This window comes from Dermochelys coriacea, chromosome 4, assembly GCF_009764565.3.
Source record: "Dermochelys coriacea isolate rDerCor1 chromosome 4, rDerCor1.pri.v4, whole genome shotgun sequence".
Classification (NCBI taxonomy): Eukaryota; Metazoa; Chordata; order Testudines; family Dermochelyidae; genus Dermochelys; species Dermochelys coriacea.
In genome coordinates, this window is record NC_050071.1 from 141,278,836 (window position 1) to 141,300,769 (window position 21,934).

Genomic DNA, 21,934 nt, shown 5'->3' on the forward strand with positions numbered 1-21,934 from the left:
CTTTGCTTCTCTCCTTCCCTAACTGGTCATAGATTTTAAGGCCAGAAAGGACCATTATTCACAGATGCATGAATTCCAAGGCCAGAGCGGGGTTGTCCTGGGGTTCTCTACTCACCGCTGAGAGGCCTCCCTGGGGCTTGTCTGGGGATTAGCTCTTGACCAGTCTCACGCCCCCTTTTTCAGTTGCTCTCTCTCTCTCTGGAGTCAGGTTTCTCCCTCTTCATGACTCGGGCCTCCGGCCAGGTCACTGTAGTCCTCCCCTTCCACAGTAACAAAATCTCTCCATACAAACTGTCTCAGGCGCTCTTCCGCTCTACTGCCCAGCCCGTGCCACTTTCCAAGGGGCTGTTAGGGGAACCCAGGCCTGCCCACTGCTCCATGTTCCAGCCCAGGCACCCGTTTGCTCCCAGACCCTGTCGCTATCTTCCCCGAACTCCTTCTTCACCATCTTCTGGCCCACCCCAGGGTCACTACCAGAATCTTCTCTGTTCCCTCTGGCTACTTTAGGCTCTCCCAGGTTCTTGCTGGAGTCGGAAGATCTCGCTCAAGATCCTTCTACCTGGCAAAGTCTCATCCGTACTGGAGCTATAGTCCATGAGCAGAGGAGAACTACTGAGAGAGAGCAGAAGCACCAGCAGTGTAAATCTCACAACAGCAGCCTGTCCGCTCCTAATCAGCTAACCCATAGCAGCATCTCTTGTTCAGTGTGCCAGAGACAGTTCAAAGCTAAAATTTGCCTGATCAGCCATTCACATATTCAGAGAAACCAAATCAATCAGTGATGCCATGGTCATCTTCAAACTCAAAGGATGAACAACAACATTCCCAGGTAGAGTCTCAGGCCTTACTCCTCCTAGAACTCCTCCATGTCTATTACCAACTCCCATCCCCGTATGGCTTGCTGCCGGGTGCCTTCCTGCTGCCCCTTCATACCACCAACTTCCTCTCTTTCTGCCTAGCCCAGCTCCTCCCGCAGCTAGGCTTCATCACCCCTTAGACAGTATCCGTCCCGACTCTCCTCCAGATGCAGCCTGTCACAGGGTTAGTTGGTTATTTTTTTCCCTTCTCGGGCCTTGTGTAGGGTAGACACTCCATCACAGGACCACTGTGAGTTCAGCTAGTCCAACCGCCTATACAACACAGGCAACAGAACTTCCCCACAATAATTCCTCAAGCAGATCTTTTTTTTAAAAAAAAAAAATCCAATCTTGATTTTAAAATGGTCAGTGGTGGAGAATCTACCACTGTCTGGTGATGATCATGTTGTCTGGCCATCTGCATAACATAGGCCGGAGAACCTCGCTCAGTAGTTTCTTCATCCAACCCATAACATCTGCTGGAGCTGTAGCATATCTGTCAGATGGACAGCCAGACTTATCCGAGGACATGTCTACAAACAGGAGTGGTACTGGTTTAAGATTTGTTGATACAGTTCAGCCAATAAAACAGTATGGTGGAGTGTGTTAATACCGTGCCTTGTGTGCCAGCACATACCCCAGTGCTAGTGTCCACCCAGCATGTGCTGTATCACTACAAGCGTGGTGCACTGTGGATAGGTATCTCAGTGTCCTCCATGCCACCCAAAGGCTCACCACCTTATGGGAACTCCAGGATCTCCGCCTGCTGCCTTTTCCCTCCAAGCACCTCTTTCTTTATTTAGAGAGGCTGGTAGGGGCAGTATGCTGGGAGAGAAGCTGAGCCCTGATTAGGGGGTAGGGCTTCTGTGATTAGGGGTTCTATAAAGGTAGCCAGCCAGTTGTGCAGCGGCACAGACAGCTGCAGTGGCACAGGAGCCAGCAAACAGAGCTGTAAACAGGGGAGTTTGAGTGGGGGAAGTTTGCAAGGGGAGTTTGGGGGGAAAACTAAGAGAACCAGGCAGAGGAACAGACAGGCTAGTGAAGGGAGAGTGTGGTAGTCTGGCAGTGTTGTGGTGCTTGTTGGGGGGTTTGTTTTGCTGTGGGTGGTGGTGTTTTGGTTTGGTTTGTGTTTCCCAGACTAACAGGACTTAGATGGGAAGGCTATGACAGACCAGAAGCAGCAGCAGTAGTGACCCAAGCAGTGGAAGACACATTGAAGATGACTGGATGTAGAAGCTGTGGCATGTACATGATCCTGGAGGAAGTACCTGAAAAGAGTTTCGTCTGCATGAAATGCCACCTGATAGGGCTGATGGAAGAGAAGATCTGAGGATTGGAGATGCAGGTGGAGACTCTGGTTGAGTTTAGAAGGGGGTTCTAGCGGATGATGGAGCAAAGACATGAGGAGGCTGAAGGGAAAAGCTCAGACTTGCATATGGAACCAGGACCAAAGAACTCTGAGGGGAGACTGCTGGGTGAAGAAAATGGACAGTGGAAGCATGTGACTAAGAGAGCCAGGCAGAGGAAAAGACAGGGCAGTGAAGGAGAAACAGAGCTCAGGAACAGGTTTGCAGAGTTGGAAAATGAAGAAGGGGCACAACTGAAGGCGAGAGGGCAAGGAAGAAGAGAAGAGCAGATTGTCCTATAGGAAGAGGGCAAGAGCCAATGAAGATAACAACACCGAATATGAGCCCCAGAAGGATATGGGATGGGTTGCAGAGGATTGCAAGGGACAATAGGAATCGAGAGGACTTGTGGCCAGATGGAACAGGGGATAGACTGGAGAACCGCCCCATCGTCAGGAAAAGGCAGATCTACATGATTGGGGACTCATTACTAAGAAGAATAGACGGGCCTGTAACCAGAGCTGATCCAGAGAACAGAAGGATGTGCTGTCTGCCAGGTGCTAAGATACGGGATGTGGACCTGAGGCTGAAGAGGATCCTAACGGGAGTGGGAAAGAATCCATTGATTATCCTTCATGTGGGAACAAATGATACGGCCAGATTCTCGCTGGAACGTATCAAGGGAGACTATGCCAGGCTGGGGAAGATGCTTAAGGAAATCGAGGCTCAGGTGATCTTCAGTGGGATTCTGCCTGTTCCTAGAGAAGGGCAACAAAGGTGTGACAAGATTATGATGCTCAACAGATGGCTTAGGCAGTGGTACTATAAGGAGGGCTTTGGGATGTATGGCAACTGGGGGACATTCATGGACAGAGGACTGTTCTCTCGGGATGGACTTCACCTGAATAAGGAGGGAAATAGACTTCTAGGATGGCGGATAGCACAACTGATCAAGAGAGCTTTAAACTAGGAATTCGAGAGAGATGGTTGGGAGAAGTCCAGGTAGTCTCCATGCCGGATTTTCTCTTTGAGAGGGAAGAAAACGAAGTAAGAAAGAATACAGCTGTGGGTAGGAGAATGGACATACGGCAGAAGGGCAGTGAACATACCAATCTAATAGGTAATATTGGTGGTAGAATGTGTGCCCAATCGGGTAAAGAATGTGAGTGAAGCCAAATAGTAAAAATTAAGATGTTTGTACACTAATGCGAGGAGCCTAGGTAACAAAATGGAGGACCTAGAGCTACTTGTGCAGGAAGTGAAACCAGATATTCTAGGGATAACAAAAACATAGTGGAATAGTAGTCATGACTGGAATAGAGGAATTGAAGGGTATATGCTGTTTAGGAAAGACAGAAATAAAGGCAAAGGTGGTGGAATAGCATTGTATATCAGTGATGAGGTAGACTGTAAAGAAATAAGAAATGATGGAAGGATAAGATAGAGTCTGTCTGGGCAAAAATCACATTGGGGAAGAAAGCTAATAGAGCCTCCCCTGGGATAGTACTTGGGGTGTGCTATAGATGGCCAGGATCCAATCTGGATGTCGATAGAGACCTCTTTAATGTTTTTAAAGAAGTAAATATTAATGGGAATTGTGTGATCATGGGAGACTTTAACTTCCCAGATATAGACTGGAGGACAAGTGCTAGTAATAATAATAATAGGGCTCCAATTTTCCTGGATACGATAGCTGATGGATTCCTTCATCAAGTAGTTGCTGAACCGACAAGAGAGGATGTCATTTTAGATTTGGTTTTGGTTATCATTGAGGACCTCATAGAAGAAATGGTTGTAGGGTTAACCTTGGTTCAACCGATCATGAGCTAATTCAGTTCAAACTAAATGGAAGGATACACAAAAATAGATCTGTGACTAGGGTTTTTGATTTCAAAAAGGCTTACTTTAAAAAATTAAGGAAATTCATTAGGGAAGTGGCTTGGACTGAAAAACTTGTGGATCTAAAGGCAGAGGAGGCCTGGGATTGCTTCAAGTCAAAGCTGCAGAAGCTGTCGGAAGCCTGTATCCCAAGAAAGGGGAAAAAATTCATAGGCAGGAGTTGTAGACCAAGCTGGTGGAGCAAGCATCTCAGAGAGGTGATGAAGAAAAAGCAGAAAGCCTACAAGGAGTGGAAGATGGGAGGGATTAGCAAGGAAAGATAATTTACTGAGGTCAGAACATGTAGGGATAAAGTGAGAAAGGCCAAAGGCCATGTAGAGTTGGACCTTGCAAAGGGAATTAAAAGCAGTAGTAAAAGGTTCTATAGCTATATAAATAAGAAAAAAACAAAGAAAGAAGAAGTGGGACCGCTTAACACTGAGGATGGAGTGGAGGTTAAGGATAATCTAGGCATGGCCCAATATCTAAACAAATACTTTGCCTCAGTCTTTAATGAGGCTAATGAGGATCTTAGGGATAATGGTAGGACTACAAATGGGAATGAGGATATGGAGGTAGATATTACCACATCCAAGGTAGAAGTCAAACTCGAACATCTTAATGGGACTAAATCGGGGGGCCTGGATAATCTTCATCCAAGAATATTAAAGGAACTGGCACCTGAAATTGCAAGCCCATTAGCAAGAATTTTTAATGAATCTGTAAACTCAGGGGTTGTACCATATGACTGGAGAATTGCTAACATAGATCCTATTTTTAAGAAAGGTAAAAAAAGTGATCCAGGTAACTACAGGCCTGTTAGTCTGACATCTGTAGCATGCAAGGTCTTGGAAAAAAATTTGAGGGAGAAAGTAGTTAAGGACAGTGAGGTCAATGGTAATTGGGACAAAATACAACATGGCTTTACAAAAGGTAGATCATGTCAAACCAACCTGATCTCCTTCTTTGAGAAGGTAACAGATTTTTTAGACAAAGGGAACACAGTGGATCTAATTTACCTCAATTTCAGTAAGGCATTTGATATGGTTCCACATGGAGAATTATTAGCTAAATTGGAAAAGATGGAGATCCATATGAAAATTGAAAGGTGGATAAGGAACTGGTTAAAGGGGAGACTACAGCGGGTCACACTGAAAGGTGAACTGTCAGGCTAGAAGAGGTTACTAGTGGAGTTCCTCAGGGATCAGTTTTGGGACCAATCTTATTTAATCTTTTCATTACTGACCTTGGCACAAAAAGCAGGAATGTGCTAATAAAGTTTGCGGATGACACAAAGCTGGGAGGTATTGCCAATACAGAGAAGGACTGGGATATCATACAGGAAGATCTGGATGACCTTATAAACTGGAGTAATAGTAATAGGATCAAATTTAATAGTAAAAAGTGCAAGTCATGCATTTAGGGATTAATAACAAGAATTTCTGTTAAACTGGGGACACATCACTTGGAAGTAATGGAGGAGGAGAAGGACCTTGGAGTATTGGTTGATCACAGGATGACTATGAGCCGCCAATGTGATATGGCTGTGAAAAAAGCTAATGCGGTTTTGGGATGCATCAGGAAAGGTATTTCCAGTAGAGATAAGGAGGTGTTAGTACTGTTATACAAGGCACTGGTGAGACCTCATCTGGAATACTGTGTGCAGTTCTGGTCTCCTATGTTTAAGAAGGATGAATTCAAACTTGAACAGGCACAGAGAAGGGCTACTAGGATGATCCAACGAATGGAAAATCTGTCTTATGAAAGGAGATTCAAAGAGCTTGTCTTGTTTAGCCTAACCAAAAGAAGGCTGAGAGGAGATACGATTGCTATCTATAAATATATCAGAGGGATAAATACCATGGAGGGAGAAGAATTATTTAAGCTCCGTACCAATGTGGACACAAGAACAAATGGATATAAATTGGCCATCAGGAAGTTTAGACTTGAAATTAGACGAAGGTTTCTAACCATCAGAGGAGTGAAGTTCTGGAACAGCCTTCCAAGCGAAGCAGTGGGAGCAAAAGACATATCTGGCTTCAAGACTAAGCTCAGTAAGTTTATGGAGGAGATGATATGATGGGATATCATCTTAATTTTGGCAATTAATTGATCTTCGACTATTCGCAGTAGATATGCCCAATGGTCTGTGATGGGATGTTAGATGGAGTGGGATCTGAGTTACTACAGAGAATTCTTTCCTGAGCGTCTGGCTGGTGAATCTTGCCCACATGCTCAGGGTTTAGCTGATCGCCATATTTGGGGTCAGGAAGGAATTTTTCCCCAGGGCAGATTGGCAGAGGCCCTGGGAGTTTTTTGTCTTCCTCTGCAGAGTGGGGCACAGGTCACTTGCTGGAGGATTCTCTGCACCTCGAAGTCTTTAAACCACAAGTTGAGGACTTCAATAGCTCAGACGTAGGTGAGGGGTTTGTTACAGGAGTGGGTGGGTGAGATTCTGTGGCCTGCATTATGCAGGAGGTCAGACTAGATGATCGTAATGGTCCCTTCCGATCTTAAAGTCTATGATTCTATGATTCTTCTTTACAGCATTTCCCCTTGTTGCTGCAGTGGCTTCTCTTTCACTGCCTCCAGAGCAGCTTTCTGCCCCACTCCTACAGCCTGCTGCACCTCATTACTCATGGGTATACTGTTGCCTCTGTGAAGGGCAACATCCATTTGCATGGATTGCTTGGTTTTTAATGTTGATGTGCATTCATAAGTAAAGCCTCTTCCCATTCTGTGCCACATGGCTGTTTATCTTTAGTTTACTTATAGGGACATAGACCAGGTTGTGCATGGACCATGTCTTTCCCCACTTTGAGTTCCTCCACTGGATCTTCGTCACCTACCAAATCAATTTTAAGATTCTTGTCCTTCAGTGTCCTGCATGACTCCCCCCACCTGCATTTTTGTCCTGCTTTCTCACCATATTCCACCTTGCCTCTGTGTCCCTGCCCCACCACTTCCTTTTCTGTTCAATAGAAACATCTGTCCTTCTGCCCCAAACCAATCTCTCTCCTTCACCCTACTTCCACAGTCTCCTCTAATGCTGGCTCTGGTTCCATGGTTTCCCTTCTCCTGCCTTCCTTTCATCCCATACCCTCTTGATCCCAACTCCGTCTCCCTTCTCCCTCTTTGCTCCAACCCACACTCCTTCCCTCTCTCTTGTTCTCACTCTCTTCTCCTACTCTCTCCGCACCTTTGTCTCTGCCTGCTTCCCAATCTCCTTCCTCCTTTTTCCTCTGAACTCAAGTGGGTGTTCTGCTTCTTCTATCTTGACCCACCCTTTTTATTAGCTATGTTTTGTGCCTTCTGTTGGCCCCTTTCATGCTGCACCCTCTGAAGCTTTGTGCTGGTGACTTTTGAGGGTGAAGGATGGGCGAGCCTCATTTAGTTCCCTTTCCATAGGTCTGAATCTCCTTCCGTGGACACTGGCAGGTTGATCGTTCAAATGCCAGCATTAAGCTCAGCCTTCCATAGGCGCTGGCTTCCTCCAGGCCTGGGGGGTGCTTAACCCTGCACTCCACCCCAAGCCCTGCCCCCACCCATCTCTTCCCCCAAACCCCACCGCCCTGCCTCTTCCTGCCCAGTTCTGGCCCCTCCCCACAGCGTGCCCAATCCCCACTCCTTCCCCTCCCTCCCAGAGCCTGCTGCATGCCATGAAACAACTAATCAGGGAGGGAGAGGCACTGATTGGCTGGCAGCAGGCGGGTGGGAGGCGCTGGGAGGAGGTGGGAGCTGGCTGCCAATGGGTACTAAGCACCTGGAACACCCACGGAGTCAGCACCTAAGCAGCCTTAACATTGTTGGAACATAGGAATTGCCAGACTGAATCAAACCCATGGTCCATCTAGCCAGGCTCCTTGTCTCCAGCAGTGGCTAGCACCAGATGCTTCGAAGAAAGGTGCAAGGAGCCGTGCAACAGGCAGATGTTGGATAATCTGTCCCCGATGTAAGTCTCCTCTTAACCCTTCGTAGTTAGAGGGGAAGAGCTGTTGTGGTCTGATTGGCAGTGTTCTCTGGGTTCTCAGTATCTATTTCTTTGTCAAAATCCACCACTGAAAAATAAATAAAAACACCTCTTGGTAGGTGACCCGCTAATATTGTTACTCTGCTACTTCAGAAACAGATATCAGGGCGAGCACAAATCCCCGTTCTGGCCCTCACTGGGAGCTTTCAGATGAATTTGATGGGGAGCAGGATTGGACCTTTATTGAACAAACTCAGCATTGCCAACCCCAAAAACCATTCGTCAGATCTCAGAAAAATCACAGTTGGCTGAAAAATAGATTTGAAAAATAATAATTTGGGGAGATTTTTTTTTAATTTGTGTTTTGGCTTCAGGTTACACTAGGGTCATGTTTTCAAGCCTTTCTTGGCAACCAGAAGGGCAAGAATTTTTTTTTTATGTGAGAGCTGAGGTTCTTACATAATCTCTTGACTCCAGGAGCTGGGGCTTTAAAAAAAACCACCAAATGTGGTGCCACTCATGGTAAAATCCAGCATTCTGGCAGCACTGCAAACTCTACTCTGAGCACTGAGCTGACCGCATTATGGATCTAACAATAGAGAAGTGGGGCAAAGACCCTCCATAAAAAAATAGGAGGGGAAAATAGAGTTTGCCAGAGGCAAATGTAGACCCAGGAGAGAAAGCAATGTTATTTTCCAGCTACTAAGCAAACACTGTACACTATATGGTACAGGGTCTCTTTGTTATACCTTTGCAGATGGAGCCTGATCTTGGGTGGTAATACAAATAAATAACAATAATTAACTATACTCACCCCTAGAATAACTCCGTTAGCATTGAGTTACCTTAGTGATGCACTTGGCCCACTGGACATAATACCTCTGGCCAGCCCCTCACAATTAAAACCCATTAACAAGTCTTTGCTGGTCCCCCTTTTATTTGCAATGATCTGAGATCAAAAATACCTGTGTGTTGCAGGGCAGTCTCCTTTCCCAATTTACGGTGGTCCCACTTTGTGACCTGCAGGAAAGAGTTCACAGATTAGGTAAAATAATTTAAAAACTGTAAAAACAAACCCTCATTAGTTTCTTAAATCTAGACCTTGTGTCGAGAATTTTGAGAGATTGGATTTAAATCTATATCAACATTTAATTTCATATTCACAGCAGGGTGGGTATTACAGACAGAAGAGTGAGTTCATCTGTGGCACCAAATTGCATCTGAAAGTAAAATGTTTTTTATTACCAGTAACTTCACAGCAGTGGCTCAACTCAACCTTTTCTCTTTCCAAAAGCTGCTGCTCCTGCATTTTGCATTCAAATCCTGCAAAGCTCCAAGCAGAGGCTAAACAAAATATCACATCTCTGCAGATTCAATGAATCAAATGTATAAATACTGTAGCTGTATTGTAGATATAGCGGTACCAGGAACCGTGGTTAGGATTGTCTGAGCATTTGCTTTCTAAACCCCCATTTTTCCAGTAGCTCACAACTTAGCTTTCACCTTTGGGGCTTTATTTTTCCAGGACTTGGAATGTTTGAGCTAATGCTGCTCTGCCATTTTTGAGAATGAAGAAGGGGAAGAAGGGAAAAAACATGTTTCTGATTATTTTAAAAATATGTAGTATGGCTCTTTTTGAACACCACTGATATCAAAGTGTGGGTGGGATGGGGAGTGAAAGCAGAAAGGGAGGAGTTGGCAGGGAAATACCCCATAGGAGGAGAAGTGTCATTCAGTATCCAGTGGAAACCTGCTTGGGTATGGAAGGGTGCTGAGGGTGTGAAAATCCTAATTGTGCTCACGCAGTGTTTAATCAGGAATCGTGTTTTTCAGCATCTTTGCAAAGAAAGACAATGACACTGCATGTGCCTGTGTAATGACCTAGCCAGAAAATGTTGGGTTTTTTTTTCCCACCACAGACAATTTTGACTTTTTTATTTATTGTTGTGTGTGTATTTATTTCGTAGGAAAATTGAAAGCTCTGAGAACCAAAAAGTTTCAGCCATTTTTGGCTGAACATTTTTTGCATTGCACTTTTTTGGGTGAAGACGTTCAATCGGAAACGGTCAAAACCATTTAGGTTACAGCAAAATCTTTTGGTTTGAGGCCTTTTCAGATGAAAAATAGAAAGTTTTGAGGAAAGTAGGTGCTTTCTGCAATAGAATTGTGTTTAGATGAGAACCCAATTTTCTGACGGGGGAAAAAAGTTTTGATGGAATTTTTTTTACCAGCCTTAATCTATAACCTACACTGTTAGACTGTAGGGTTTTGTCCGCCTCTAGCAGCTGGGCAAAGACCCACATTGTTGCTTTGGGTTACACATGTGCAGCTTCTTTAGGATTGTAGTAAAAATACAATACACCCTGCCTCATTCAAATGCTGGAGGAAACGGGTGAAAAAGTATAGTTATGGAACCCGTGCCTGCTTGGTGTGGCACTCTGTCCCCCTCTAGTGGCACCTAGACCAGCTAGACATTGATGAGCCTGCTACAGCCTTGGCTACAGTCTTTTAGCTCATGCAGTAGAGAGAGGCTTATGCATTAAGCTCCAGAAGTCCCAGGTTTGATACCAGCCGATGACAACTAGGGTCTGTTGGTGTTACAGTTATACATTACCCTCTACATGGCTAACCCATAATCCCATCCAAACTCTGCTGGAGGGGTGAGATTGGCTGGGAAAATACCATTGAACTGGATAAAAAATGCAATATAGGGACATCTCCGTTAAAGGCAATGATGAAGAAACAACCCAGAAGAGTAACACTGAAATGGGTCCCATCCTTTTTTGGGGGGTGGCTGTGGAGGGCTGGAATTGTGGGCCAATGTGGGGCGGGTGGAAGCAATGGAAGGGCTACACATAAGGTTACGTGAACGGATTTAGCTTTGGAATGATTTCAGAAGCAAAGATCTCTCCCTCTCTCATCTCGTTCTGTCTCTGCTCCTTAGTCGCTGCAGGGCATAGAACGTGCACCACTATTTGGAACTAAATGCTTTTACCCTTCTTCGATTTCTCTGTCTAAAGGTGGGCCTTAATGTTCTGGTTCAGAGAGCAAACAAGTTTACGCCAGCCACCCGTCTCCTGATCCAGAGGTTTGTGCCATTCCCTGCTGTAGGTAAGAAATGATATACTTCTATACTTTGTGTGTGTGATATAACCCTAAGTATGGATTTAATGCAGTTGAGGCACACAGGTAGCTTCTGCCTTTGTGATTTATACTGTTGCTTGAACACCAAGCTGGCAGCACTGCAAGATGTGCATTAAGTGGCTGAGATGTTGTTATTCTAAATAAAATATAGGATTGAAATTCACTGTTTCAGTGGGAATAACCTGTGTGGGCCACTCAGACTGTCAGAGAGAGGACTGGACAATGCAGAATGAGTTCTGACTCTTCTAATCTTCACTGTTTAGATGACTATTCATTCCTTGGGTAGTAACCATAGCCTGGGCTGAATAAATTCCTAGGCTTGTTGTTTATTGGCCCAAGATTTCATTATATCCAAGTTAACAAGAAGTACTCACAAGAAGTTATTATCCTGAAATGTTTTAGTCAATATATTTGAGACATAACATAAACCATTAGCAGGATGAAACAGGCATATTTGTAGTCACACAGGAAGTGAGTTTTGAGGACCAAGGCTGGAGTGCAGGCATTTGCATGCTGTGCAATTATTGAAAGCAGTTACTGCAGTACCCCGGTACTCTGCTAGGCTAAGACCGGTATATTCCAATATATAACAGAGTAGCTATTGGTGCCTCCCATTAGATATCAGCGTTCAGTATGAATGAAGGTAATAAGACCTTGATCTTAACACAGTAGCTACCTGCTTCTGGAGATCTAGGTTCAAACATAGTGTAGATCCCAAGTGAAATGAGTTTGGTGGTCTGAACCTACTCCCTGGGGGTTTCAAAATCGTGTTAAAATATCCACTACACAATGTCAGGTTTCAGAGTAGCAGCTGTGTTAGTCTGTATTCGCAAAAAGAAAAGGAGTACTTGTGGCACCTTAGAGACTAATAAATTTGTTCGTCTCTAAGGTGCCACAAGTACTCCTTTTCTTTTTGCGACTACACAATGTGTCATTGTTCAACCTCTAGAGGCTCTGAATCAGAAGTGCTGGAACACTGGAGTTTAAGTCTGAGGTGCACTGAAAAATATTATGTGAAGAGGCTATCTGGTTTGGTGACTGTCTGTCAGTGCCATCAGCTCCTTGCTTTTGAGGACACCTAAAATTCACTCCTAAAGCAGACAGGGAAAAAATGTGTGAATACAAGGACTAATATAGTCTGTTTGCAGCATGATCTGGTTATTGTAAATTCAGTAAAAGGGGCTGCTGCACATAATCCCAGGCTGCAAAATTTGCAGATTTACAAATGTATTTAAGCACCTAAAGATGCAGATAGCCGCTATGGATGTACAAAAGCACCTGAGCAGATTAGGGACCTAATGCCACTGAAAGTCAGTGGGACTTAGACACCTTCACTTAGGGACTCAGTGGGTCAATAAAAGGTTAAATTGTTGGGGGGGTTTTAAGTATTTGAAGAATGACTAATATCACAGATATGGGGTTGTTCTGTTTGGTTCCATTGGAGAGAGAGATCAGCCAGCCATAGTCCATAAAATCCAGCATAATCTATGGAGTGAGGGGGAGGTGGGGAGGTGTTCTGGTTTATGCATGAAGCCAGGAGCTCTTAAATTAGAATCCTGGCTCTGACTGATTGCCTGTGAGATATTGGGCAAATCACTTACAGACTAATTTTCAAGTGGCCTCTACTTTTGGATGTCTATTGTTTTGCATGCCCCACTTGCTCCTGCTTTTCAGAGGTGCTGCAGCTCCCCCTGACTCCAGCTGGAGTTGAGAGTGATCTGTGTTTCTGAAAGTCAGGCCCCAGATGTCTTGAGCTGAGTGCACAAAAAGTCAGGCCCCCAAAATCCAGGGCCAGTTTTGAAAATGATGTCCTTTACCTTTCTGGGCCTTAGCTTCCTAGTCTGTAAAACGGGAATATAGCAAATAAACTCTTCAGGGCAGGGACGCTGTCAATTTGGTCTGTGAGGTGCTTCGCACACTTTTTTTGCTGCAAAAAATAATAAATAATAAGTATACTTACCTCCCTCCCAGGGGTATTCTGAAGATTAATGTTCATAGTGCACTTTAAACCTGAAAAGCTCTCTGTAAACTGTTACAAAGGACACAAGTTCTTGTTTTTTTCCTTATAGACGGAATAGCCAAACTTACCAACCCTCCGAGCTGCATACGATAATCTTCATAAGCCAGAGAGTTGCCAGACTTGCACAACCTTCACACACGCATTTTTTAAAATATTAGCATCCTACTTACTGTATCACAGCTCATTAGTGCTAGAGCTGGAGCCCTTGTGGGTTTCCATCCTAGTTGTAAGTCTTTGGAAAACCAGTTGATACGTTGTCAAGGTGGTATAGAGGAGCTTGGGGCTTCTCCCCTGTAGCGGGGTGGTGGGGTTAGGGGTTTCTGCCCTGCGGGGATGGGGGGTCTTGGGGCTTCAGCCCCATGGGGCGCATCTGTCAGGGCTTGGTGCTGAAGCGCCATTCCGGGTGCACCTTGCAGGGCTGAAGCCCAGAGCCCCACCACCCTGCCATAGGGCAGAAGCCCCGAGCTCCCCCACTAAGTCTGGTAAGCGGAAAATGGGGGGGAGGGCCATGTAGGGGGCTCTGCGAGCTGCACTTTAATTGTAAAAGAGCCGCATGCAGTTTGCGAGCTGTGGTGTGGCCATCCGTGCCATATGGCCGCCTTCTCTCGCTCTCTTTTTTTTTTTTTTTTTTTTTAAATAATTTTTCCTTTTTCATCCATGGCAAGGGTGACTAATTTTAGACCCTCAAAAGGTGAAAACAGTTATGGATGTCTTCATTGGTGGGATTTTTTAACTGATTGTCTGTCTTAGTGAGTGATAGGAATGATGCATATGGAGGTGGTGTGTATCTGCCATAAACATTTTAACTGTTTATCAAATCCCTCATCATGCATCATTACTTAAGCAGCCTTCAAAAAGCCATTTGTAGGGTATCCCCCTCAGCCGTCTCTCTACTCTAATCTAAGCTAGTTTGTCTAGGAATTTGTGCTGTAGCTAGTGTTTGCGCACCTCACTAACACCGAAAGGAGTATGCCACATTCTTTGTACCTCTCCAAGGAGAGTTTCATGGCTTTGATGTATTGAAGTTTGTTGTTTGGAGAAGTGGGTTCTGCAGTTCATTATGGAGGCTCTGAGATTCGTGGTCATTGTGATCATTCCTGGAAACAGGTCCCACAGCTGTGGGCCTGCTGAAAAGAAAGCTGCTGTTCACCAGTCTTGCTCTTGGGTGAACTGGGAATCAACTAATGAGCAGTAACACCCTTTGTAGACAAGTCTCCTGAAGCTGACAGTATAATTATTCCAGTGGAACTTAGCTGTCATAAGAGGTTGTGATATTGGAGAGTAAGACACTCCATCAGGTGGGTTGGACCAATCCTGTGGAAGGCATTGGAAGTAAAGACCATGAATACTAGTCTTTAAACATCCACATGTTAAGGACTTAATCCTGTGAGACAGTGAGCTCCCTCCATGAGGTGCTGGGGGTCATCATCTTCTGCTGGAAGTTAATGGGAGTTCATCACTCAGCACCTTGCAGAATCAGGCCTAGTGTAACTATTCTGCTTTAATTACAATTACAGCCTCTTTACAGCTCCTTTATACTGCCAGAGAATCAGGCCCTCTGAGTGGTGCACAGGCTAGGGGCTGACCCTCTGCCTAGGAATAAATTTCACCCTGGAGACTAGAGCTGAGCAAATTATTCTGAACCTGAAAAGGTTCAGAAAAGGGCAACTAAAATGATTAGGGGTTTGGAACAGGTCCCATATGAGGAGAGATTAAAGAGGCTAGGACTTTTCAGCTTGGAAAAGAGGAGACTAAGGGGGGATATGATAGAGGTATATAAAATCATGAGTGGTGTGGAGAAAGTGAATAAAGAAAAGTTATTTATTTGTTCCCATAATATAAGAACTAGGGGCCACCAAATGAAATTAATGGGCAGCAGGTTTAAAACAAATAAAAGGAAGTTCTTCTTCACTCAGCGCACAGTCAACCTGTGGAACTCCTTGCCTGAGGAGGTTGTGGAGACTAGGAATATAACAGGGTTTAAAAGAGAACTAGAAAAATTCATGGAGGTTAAGTCCATTAATGGCTACTAGCCAGGATGGGCAAGGGGAATGGTGTCCCTAGCTTCTGTTTGTCAGAGAGTGGAGATGGATGGCAGGAGAGAGATCACTTGATCATTACCTGTTAGGTTCACTGCCTCTGGGGCACCTGGCATTGGCCACTGTCAGAAGACAGGATACCTGGCTGGATGGACCTTTGGTCTGACCCAGTATGGCCATTCTTATGTTCTTATTCATTATAAAGTATCTGATGGTTTTTGTATGTTACTCAAATTGTTTTAGAGAGACAAGCTGGATGAGGTAATATCTTTTATTGGCCCAACTTCTGTTGTTGAGAGACAAGCTTTGGAGCTACACAGAGTTGCTCTTCAGGTCTGGGAAAGGTACTCCGAGTGTCACAGCTAAATGCAAGGTGGAACAGATTGTTTAGCATAAGAAGTTAGCACATATTCTGGATTATTCAAAGTGAAGTGCCCCATCAACACCTCATAGGACAAAAAGGGTTGTTAGTGGGTTACACGTTGTTGTAATAAATCCAGTGTCTCTGTTTGGGTCATGATTTTTAGTGTTTGGCAAAGTTATGAATTTAAGTTCCCAGGCTTGTCTTTTGAAGACATTGTGCAGGTTTCTTCTGAGGCTGAGGACTGAGAGACCAGATATGGAGTGATTGCTGTGTGAAAAATTTCCACCCACGGGTGACAGTGTTTTTGCCTTTTATCATTTTCCTGTGTGAGTTCGTTTGAGACTCTCTAATTTCACCCACATAGTTGTTATTGGGGCATTTAGTGCACTGAATGAGGTACACCACATGTTGGGATAGGCATGTGTAGGAGCCATGGATCTTGAAAGGTGTGGGTGTGGGGTGTTGATCATTGTAGCAGTGGAGATATGTCTGCAGGTTTTGCATCTGTTGTTCTGGCAGGATCTGGTGCTGCTTTGATTTGGTGTGTCCTCGTCTGTGGGGAGCTTGCTTCTGATGATGAGCTTGGAGAGGTTGGGGGATTGTTTGAAGGTCCAGTAAAATATATTCAGTCCCACCTTGTCTCTCTAATATCCGAGGGCCGACACGGCTACAATAACACTGCATACAGCACTAAAACAATTTCATTTATTCATTACTCAAAACTCACAGATTTCTTTAGTGAATGATTCTTGGTCAGCAGATCAGTCAGGAATTGCACATTTTGAAATCAAATACACAATTCAAACTTAGCTACCGGCTGCTATTTGAGCATTCAGTCGCAATGTTCACTTCCACAAGTGATCCTTCTAGTGGAGCTTGAACGTTTATGGAAAGTGAACACACAGGGATTTTGAATACAGTTGGCTGAATTACTATACGTAACCTTACCCACTACTCAATAAGCAATACTTGAGTCAGATAGTTCTCTTGCATCACAGATTTCCATATCCGTACTGCTCCTCCTGCACTGGTGAATGAGAAGAATAGAGTTCCCCCTAGTGCACTATTGCTATAGAAGGCAGAGGGATGTCTTCTGTGAATCACTGAGAATTGCTGTAGAAAGTTACAAAGCAGCGTTCCAGCACCGGAATTCATAGCAAAGCTATTTACAAAAGCTACATTAAAACTGGACAGTCATTTATCTAAGTGAGGTTTCCATTATAAGGCAGTTGAAATAATAATAAATATTGTTTGAACACAGAAATTCTGAATCCTAAGACATTTGATTTTTAAGATAATAAGTGATTCACGGTTTGAATCAGAAACAGAATCAAGTCCTTAAACCAGCAATACAACCATTTTTTTATAATAAAAATTGATGAAAATATTTTTCCAGCGAAAATGCAGACTTTTAAGAGCTGCTTCTGAAGAAGCCCAGAACTGTGTGAATAATTACAACTCTACCCCTAGTTGTGAGTTTTTGGGGTGCAAATTGAAACCATTCTACAGTAAATCATTTAAATATTCTATGCTCTAAGAGGAGACCCCCTCCGACCTTGGGACAAAAGCATTGAATGTATGGTATTGTTCCTCAGAGTCAGTCTTGCATGGCCACGTTTTCTAGATCGCTTGGGTAAAAAGCGTATTTTAAAGGACTAATCACCAGTCATAAGCCATTGCTGTCTCGGATCATGATTATTAGAGCGATTCCACACATTTAATTAACCTTTTTCTATTTCTGTAGTAGAACATTAAAGTGCTAACTCTTCAGGGCTCAGTTCATTTTAAAAACTTTTGCCCAAGCTTGATTCTGCTGCTGACTGATCAAAGAATTTTCATTACTGCTTCAGACCACTGCAAAGTAAGCACAACAGCCCAGATCCTCAAAGGTATTTAGGTGCCTAACTCCCATTGATTTCAATGAGAGTTAGGTGCCTAAATATCTTTGAGGATCTGGGCCATAGTGACTGATAAGATTTCACTTTTGCCTTTGCCTAGGTTGCTCTGTGAAACACATAGAGCCATACTTCTAAAGGGCAATCAGCCCAGCCCAGGCTCCATTTGTGTACACCAACTTTATACGTGCAAGTTTCTTGCACACACAGTTTTTGTGCCCAGTCACTTCTTTGTCCAAACAATAGGACTTGCATATGCAAGATATGGGATTGGATTGCTAGCTAATGCAGAGCACAAAGCAACGATCTTATACACTGTTGTCTGTCTGCTTCATATAAAAAGATAGTTGCTACATGTTGACAGGTTTCAGAGTAGCAGCCGTGTTAGTCTGTATTCGCAAAAAGAAAAGGAGTACTTGTGGCACCTTAGAGACTAATAAATTTATTTGAGCATAAGCTTGAAGTGAGCTGTAGCTCACAAAAGCTTATGCTCAAATAAATTTGTTAGTCTCTAAGGTGCCACAAGTACTCCTTTTCTTTTTACTACATGTTGGATCACATGCAATTTCCAGGTGTCCTCTTTGGTCAGTTGAGGGTAGCACATGTTGCAGTAATCTAGTTTGATGTGACAAAGCATGAGTAGCAATGTCTGTGTCTGAGAGATAAAGTCATAGCCTCCTGGTCAGCCAAAGAAGGCCTTTCTGGCCACTTTGGTAAATGGGTGTGCATACATCCATTGTATCCACGTGTGATGAATCCAGTAGAACTCTAAGCTTGTACAGGACACCTGAAGTAGGCAAGATGATTTCTGTGAAGGTTGTGATCACACTTCCTGTTAGTTCTCGTTAAATGATAAGTGAAGAAAGTGCTGTTGTACGTGGACTGTCTGCACTTCATCAGGCTGTGGTGTCCACCAGGATGAGGGTGGAGGTAAATACTGCATAGTATTGCGCAAGATATGTGATCTTTCACTTACTTACACTGAGATGAGTTGGAGCATCCCAGACGAGTGCTTTCACCATCAGGCCCTTGGCTCTTCTGGGGAAGGGGTCTCTCACTCTTTCTCAATGATATTTCCATCAGAACCTATAATGATTCTGCAAAAAGTTTCGGTTCCAATGAAAAAAGTTTCATCTAAAAATTCCCAATCAGCTCTAGTTATGATCCAAAGAACATATTAACTTGCCTCCTCTGACATCAGCCAGCATGTCTTGTTTGACCGGGCTGCCCAAAGGGAAGTGTTATGTTAGACTAACACATATTACACTCCCTAGTCATGTTTAGTACAGATGCATCATCTTTCTCCAAAGATCTCAAAGTTTTTTACAAAAGTGATCATGATCCCTGTTTTACAGGTAAGGAAATTGAGTCACTGAGAGGTCACACAGTGGGTCAGTGGCAGCAGAACTGGGAGCAGAAGCTTGGTCTTCTGCCTCAAAGTTCTCTGATCTAATCAGCAGTCAATGCTGCTTTCCTTTGGCACTTGTAGTGTCCTCCACCCAAACCATGTGTGTGTGTGTCTCCAGGCAAAATAAATACATGATAACATGAAAAGGATGTCGAAGTTGGAAAGTGAAGCACTCCGTGCTCATTGAGTGTGCAGGTCGGATGGTGTGCAGTGAACTAGGAAGCTGTTCAATAGTTAGTTGTTATCCTGACTGCCCAGGGTGTGCTCCCTTCTTCATCCATTGCACTCTGTTCAGCTCCAGTGATTGAACAAGCCCTAATAGATTCACCAGCCAGCCTGTACTATGAGTGAGGCCGAGGTCCTGCAGGAAAAATTGCATATAACCATGTAATTAGATTGTATCGTACAGCACACCCCAAAGGGGCAGAGTTAAGTTTGTATGGCTGATCTCAACTTTGGCATTTCCTGGCTTTGAGTGCTTTAACGTCGTTATTTGTAGTGTGTCCTAGGTTTATTTTAAAAATATATAAAAATTAAAAACAAAAACAATATCATTTCCTGGAATTATTTGGTAGACAGCAGTTAAATGCTGTGTCCTGCATAATCTTTTCATTCAGAGACTCATTCAAAGCCCATTGGAGGCAGTTAGGCCCAGATCCTCAAGGGTATTTCGGTGCCTATCTCCTAACTACCAAAATACCCTTGAGGATCTGGGCCTAACTACCATCAATTTCAGTGGGAGTTAGACACACAAATACCTTTGAGGATCTGGGCTCCAGAACTTTTCCATTAACTTCAATGGCCTTTGGGTCAGTCCCTAAACAAAACAGGGGTCTGCAGAGGTCTGCTTCATTCAGTGTGCACATAAATAGATTCTGTACAATCTCCTTCACCTCTTGCATTGGCCCCCATGTGCAGAGCCCACATAACGCTGGGAGATTGCACAGTGAATTATAATTTCCATTCACAAGCACGGTGCTAATGGGAACACTGGGAAACTGTTGTTAAAAAGTCTGTTGTCTACCACTGACTTCCCTGTGTAATCTTGGGCAGACCACTTGACCGCTTTAGGTCTCAGTTTTCCCCATCTGCAAAATGGGGGTGATGATACTCCCTTGCTTTTAAAAGGCACTTTGAGATCTAGGGGTGAAAAGTGCTATAGAAGCGTTACATTATTATTTATCATGAAAATCCTTACCATGATGGTCATGCAGTTCTTCCTGTTTCGGATATGTATTTAGTGGGAAATTTTATTTTAACCATCCTTTTTTGTTTGGCTTCAAAATGGCATTAAAGATTTTGAGTAGATTTCAGAGCTACGTCTCAGACCAGTCTTGGATCAGCATTGCACGTTACAAAACCTCTGCCACCAGGTGGTTCTATTTTTACACAGAGGTGTTAGGAGAAAGAGGTTAAGCTGGCATCAGAATTGATTGGGGACCCTAATTAATTTGTTTAGCCCTTAATTAATTCTCTAGTTCTTATTTTATTTGTGTACTGTCATGCTTAATTGTGTACCAGGACATCAGGAAGCCTCCCACTAATTGCTCTTTGGTTGTTTTGAGAGCTGGAAGTTATTGGTTTGGAGACCTGGGTAAACTGTTTAATTAAAGATCTATCTTCATATTAACTTTCACTACCAGCCTCCAGAAATGAGCTAGATTTAACCTTGTGAAGACATGGGGCCAGATGCTGAGCTGATGTAAATTGGCATAGCTCCACTAAGGTCAATGGGGCTGCGCCATCTTACACTAGCTGGGGATCTGGCCTATTGACTTCAGTGGAAATACTCTGATTTTTGCCAGCTGGGGATCTGGTCCTTTGGTTTCACTGGGGCTGCGCTGATTTACACCAGCCAGGCATCTGAACCATATTGTGTTTCTCAGGGTGTTTATGTAGAAATTCTCTTGTCATAAAAATGAATTACTCTTGCTACCATCCTTAGACTCTTTCAAAAGTGATAGAACTTCAGTAAAATGCATCCACCTCTAGGGTGGAAGGCAGCCACTATCCTGTGCAGAGTAGTACACTTCACACCCCGGTCAAGGATATAAGATTTTGACCAGAGTCACTGGGTATGTCTTCACTGCAGTTTATCTGGTTCCAGTCTAAGAATGTGAGTGTCCAGCAGTTAAGCAACACTCAAATCACACCTGTGTAACCGTGTCCACGCTGGTTCTGTAGCAACTCAGGTTAGGTACTAGAATTGCTGGGGGATATCCCCTGTGTTTTAGTACTCCACTAAACTGTGCCATTCTATGAATCGTTTTGCAGTGTATTGTGGGACAATTTACCTTTCTTTTCTGTCTTTCCTGGGTCCCTGTGCAGAAGTCTGAGCTCACCAACACAGTAGATATAAGCACTTCCAGATAGGCACTCTCCACACTGCTGTTCACAGCCTGCGTTCCAACTGTTAGCAAGCATGGATCCAGCCCAGGATGCTGATGACCTGTTCTAGCTGTCAGCATTAATGCAGCTCTCGTTTCTGGGACACCAGACCAATTCAGGGCATGAGATGCAGCGGAGGAAATTTAGGCAGTGGCTTGTTGCCTTGAGAAGGTGGTGGCAGGCCTTGCTAAGGAGATCATGCAAGAGGCATGCAGAGATGGAGCAGTGGAAACAGCTGAGACGGGTTTTAATAGTTGTGGAATCTCACTGTGCTGACTGGCAGTTCTGGAGCAGGACCACAAATATCAAGCGGTGAAACTACATCATCCTGCAGACCTGGGGTAATCACCTGTGACTCTAAATTTTCCACATGAGGCAAGCAACCTTCATGGAGCTGTGTGAGGAGCTTGCCCTTGCCCTTCAGCACCAGAACATGCGTATGAGGCCATCCCTACCAGTCCAGAAGCCGGCTGTTATTGCCATCTGGAAGCTGCCTATCTTAAACTGCTGCAGATCAGTGGCTAACCAGTTTGGTGTTGGCAAGTCAGCTGTCAGTGCTGTGGTGATTGAGATTTGTGACTCAGTTATTGTTGTGGTTTGCCCATAAGTGGTAAGGATTACAAAT

General features: G+C 44.1%; 1 protein-coding gene across 16 annotated transcripts in view; it reads left to right on the forward strand.

Moving 5' to 3' along the window:
- Positions 1–21,934, forward strand: part of SFXN5 (sideroflexin 5) — a 167,185-nt gene that overhangs the window by 88,921 nt on the left and 56,330 nt on the right. For all 16 annotated transcript variants that reach the window (XR_006280653.1, XM_038398445.2, XM_038398444.2 and 13 more), the window contains one exon: positions 11,072–11,162. Coding sequence is in view for 15 of the 16 variants with exons in the window: in XM_038398445.2 (XP_038254373.1) it covers positions 11,072–11,162 (91 nt within the window). In the remaining variant the exon portion in view is untranslated. The remainder of the gene's footprint in view (positions 1–11,071; positions 11,163–21,934) is intronic.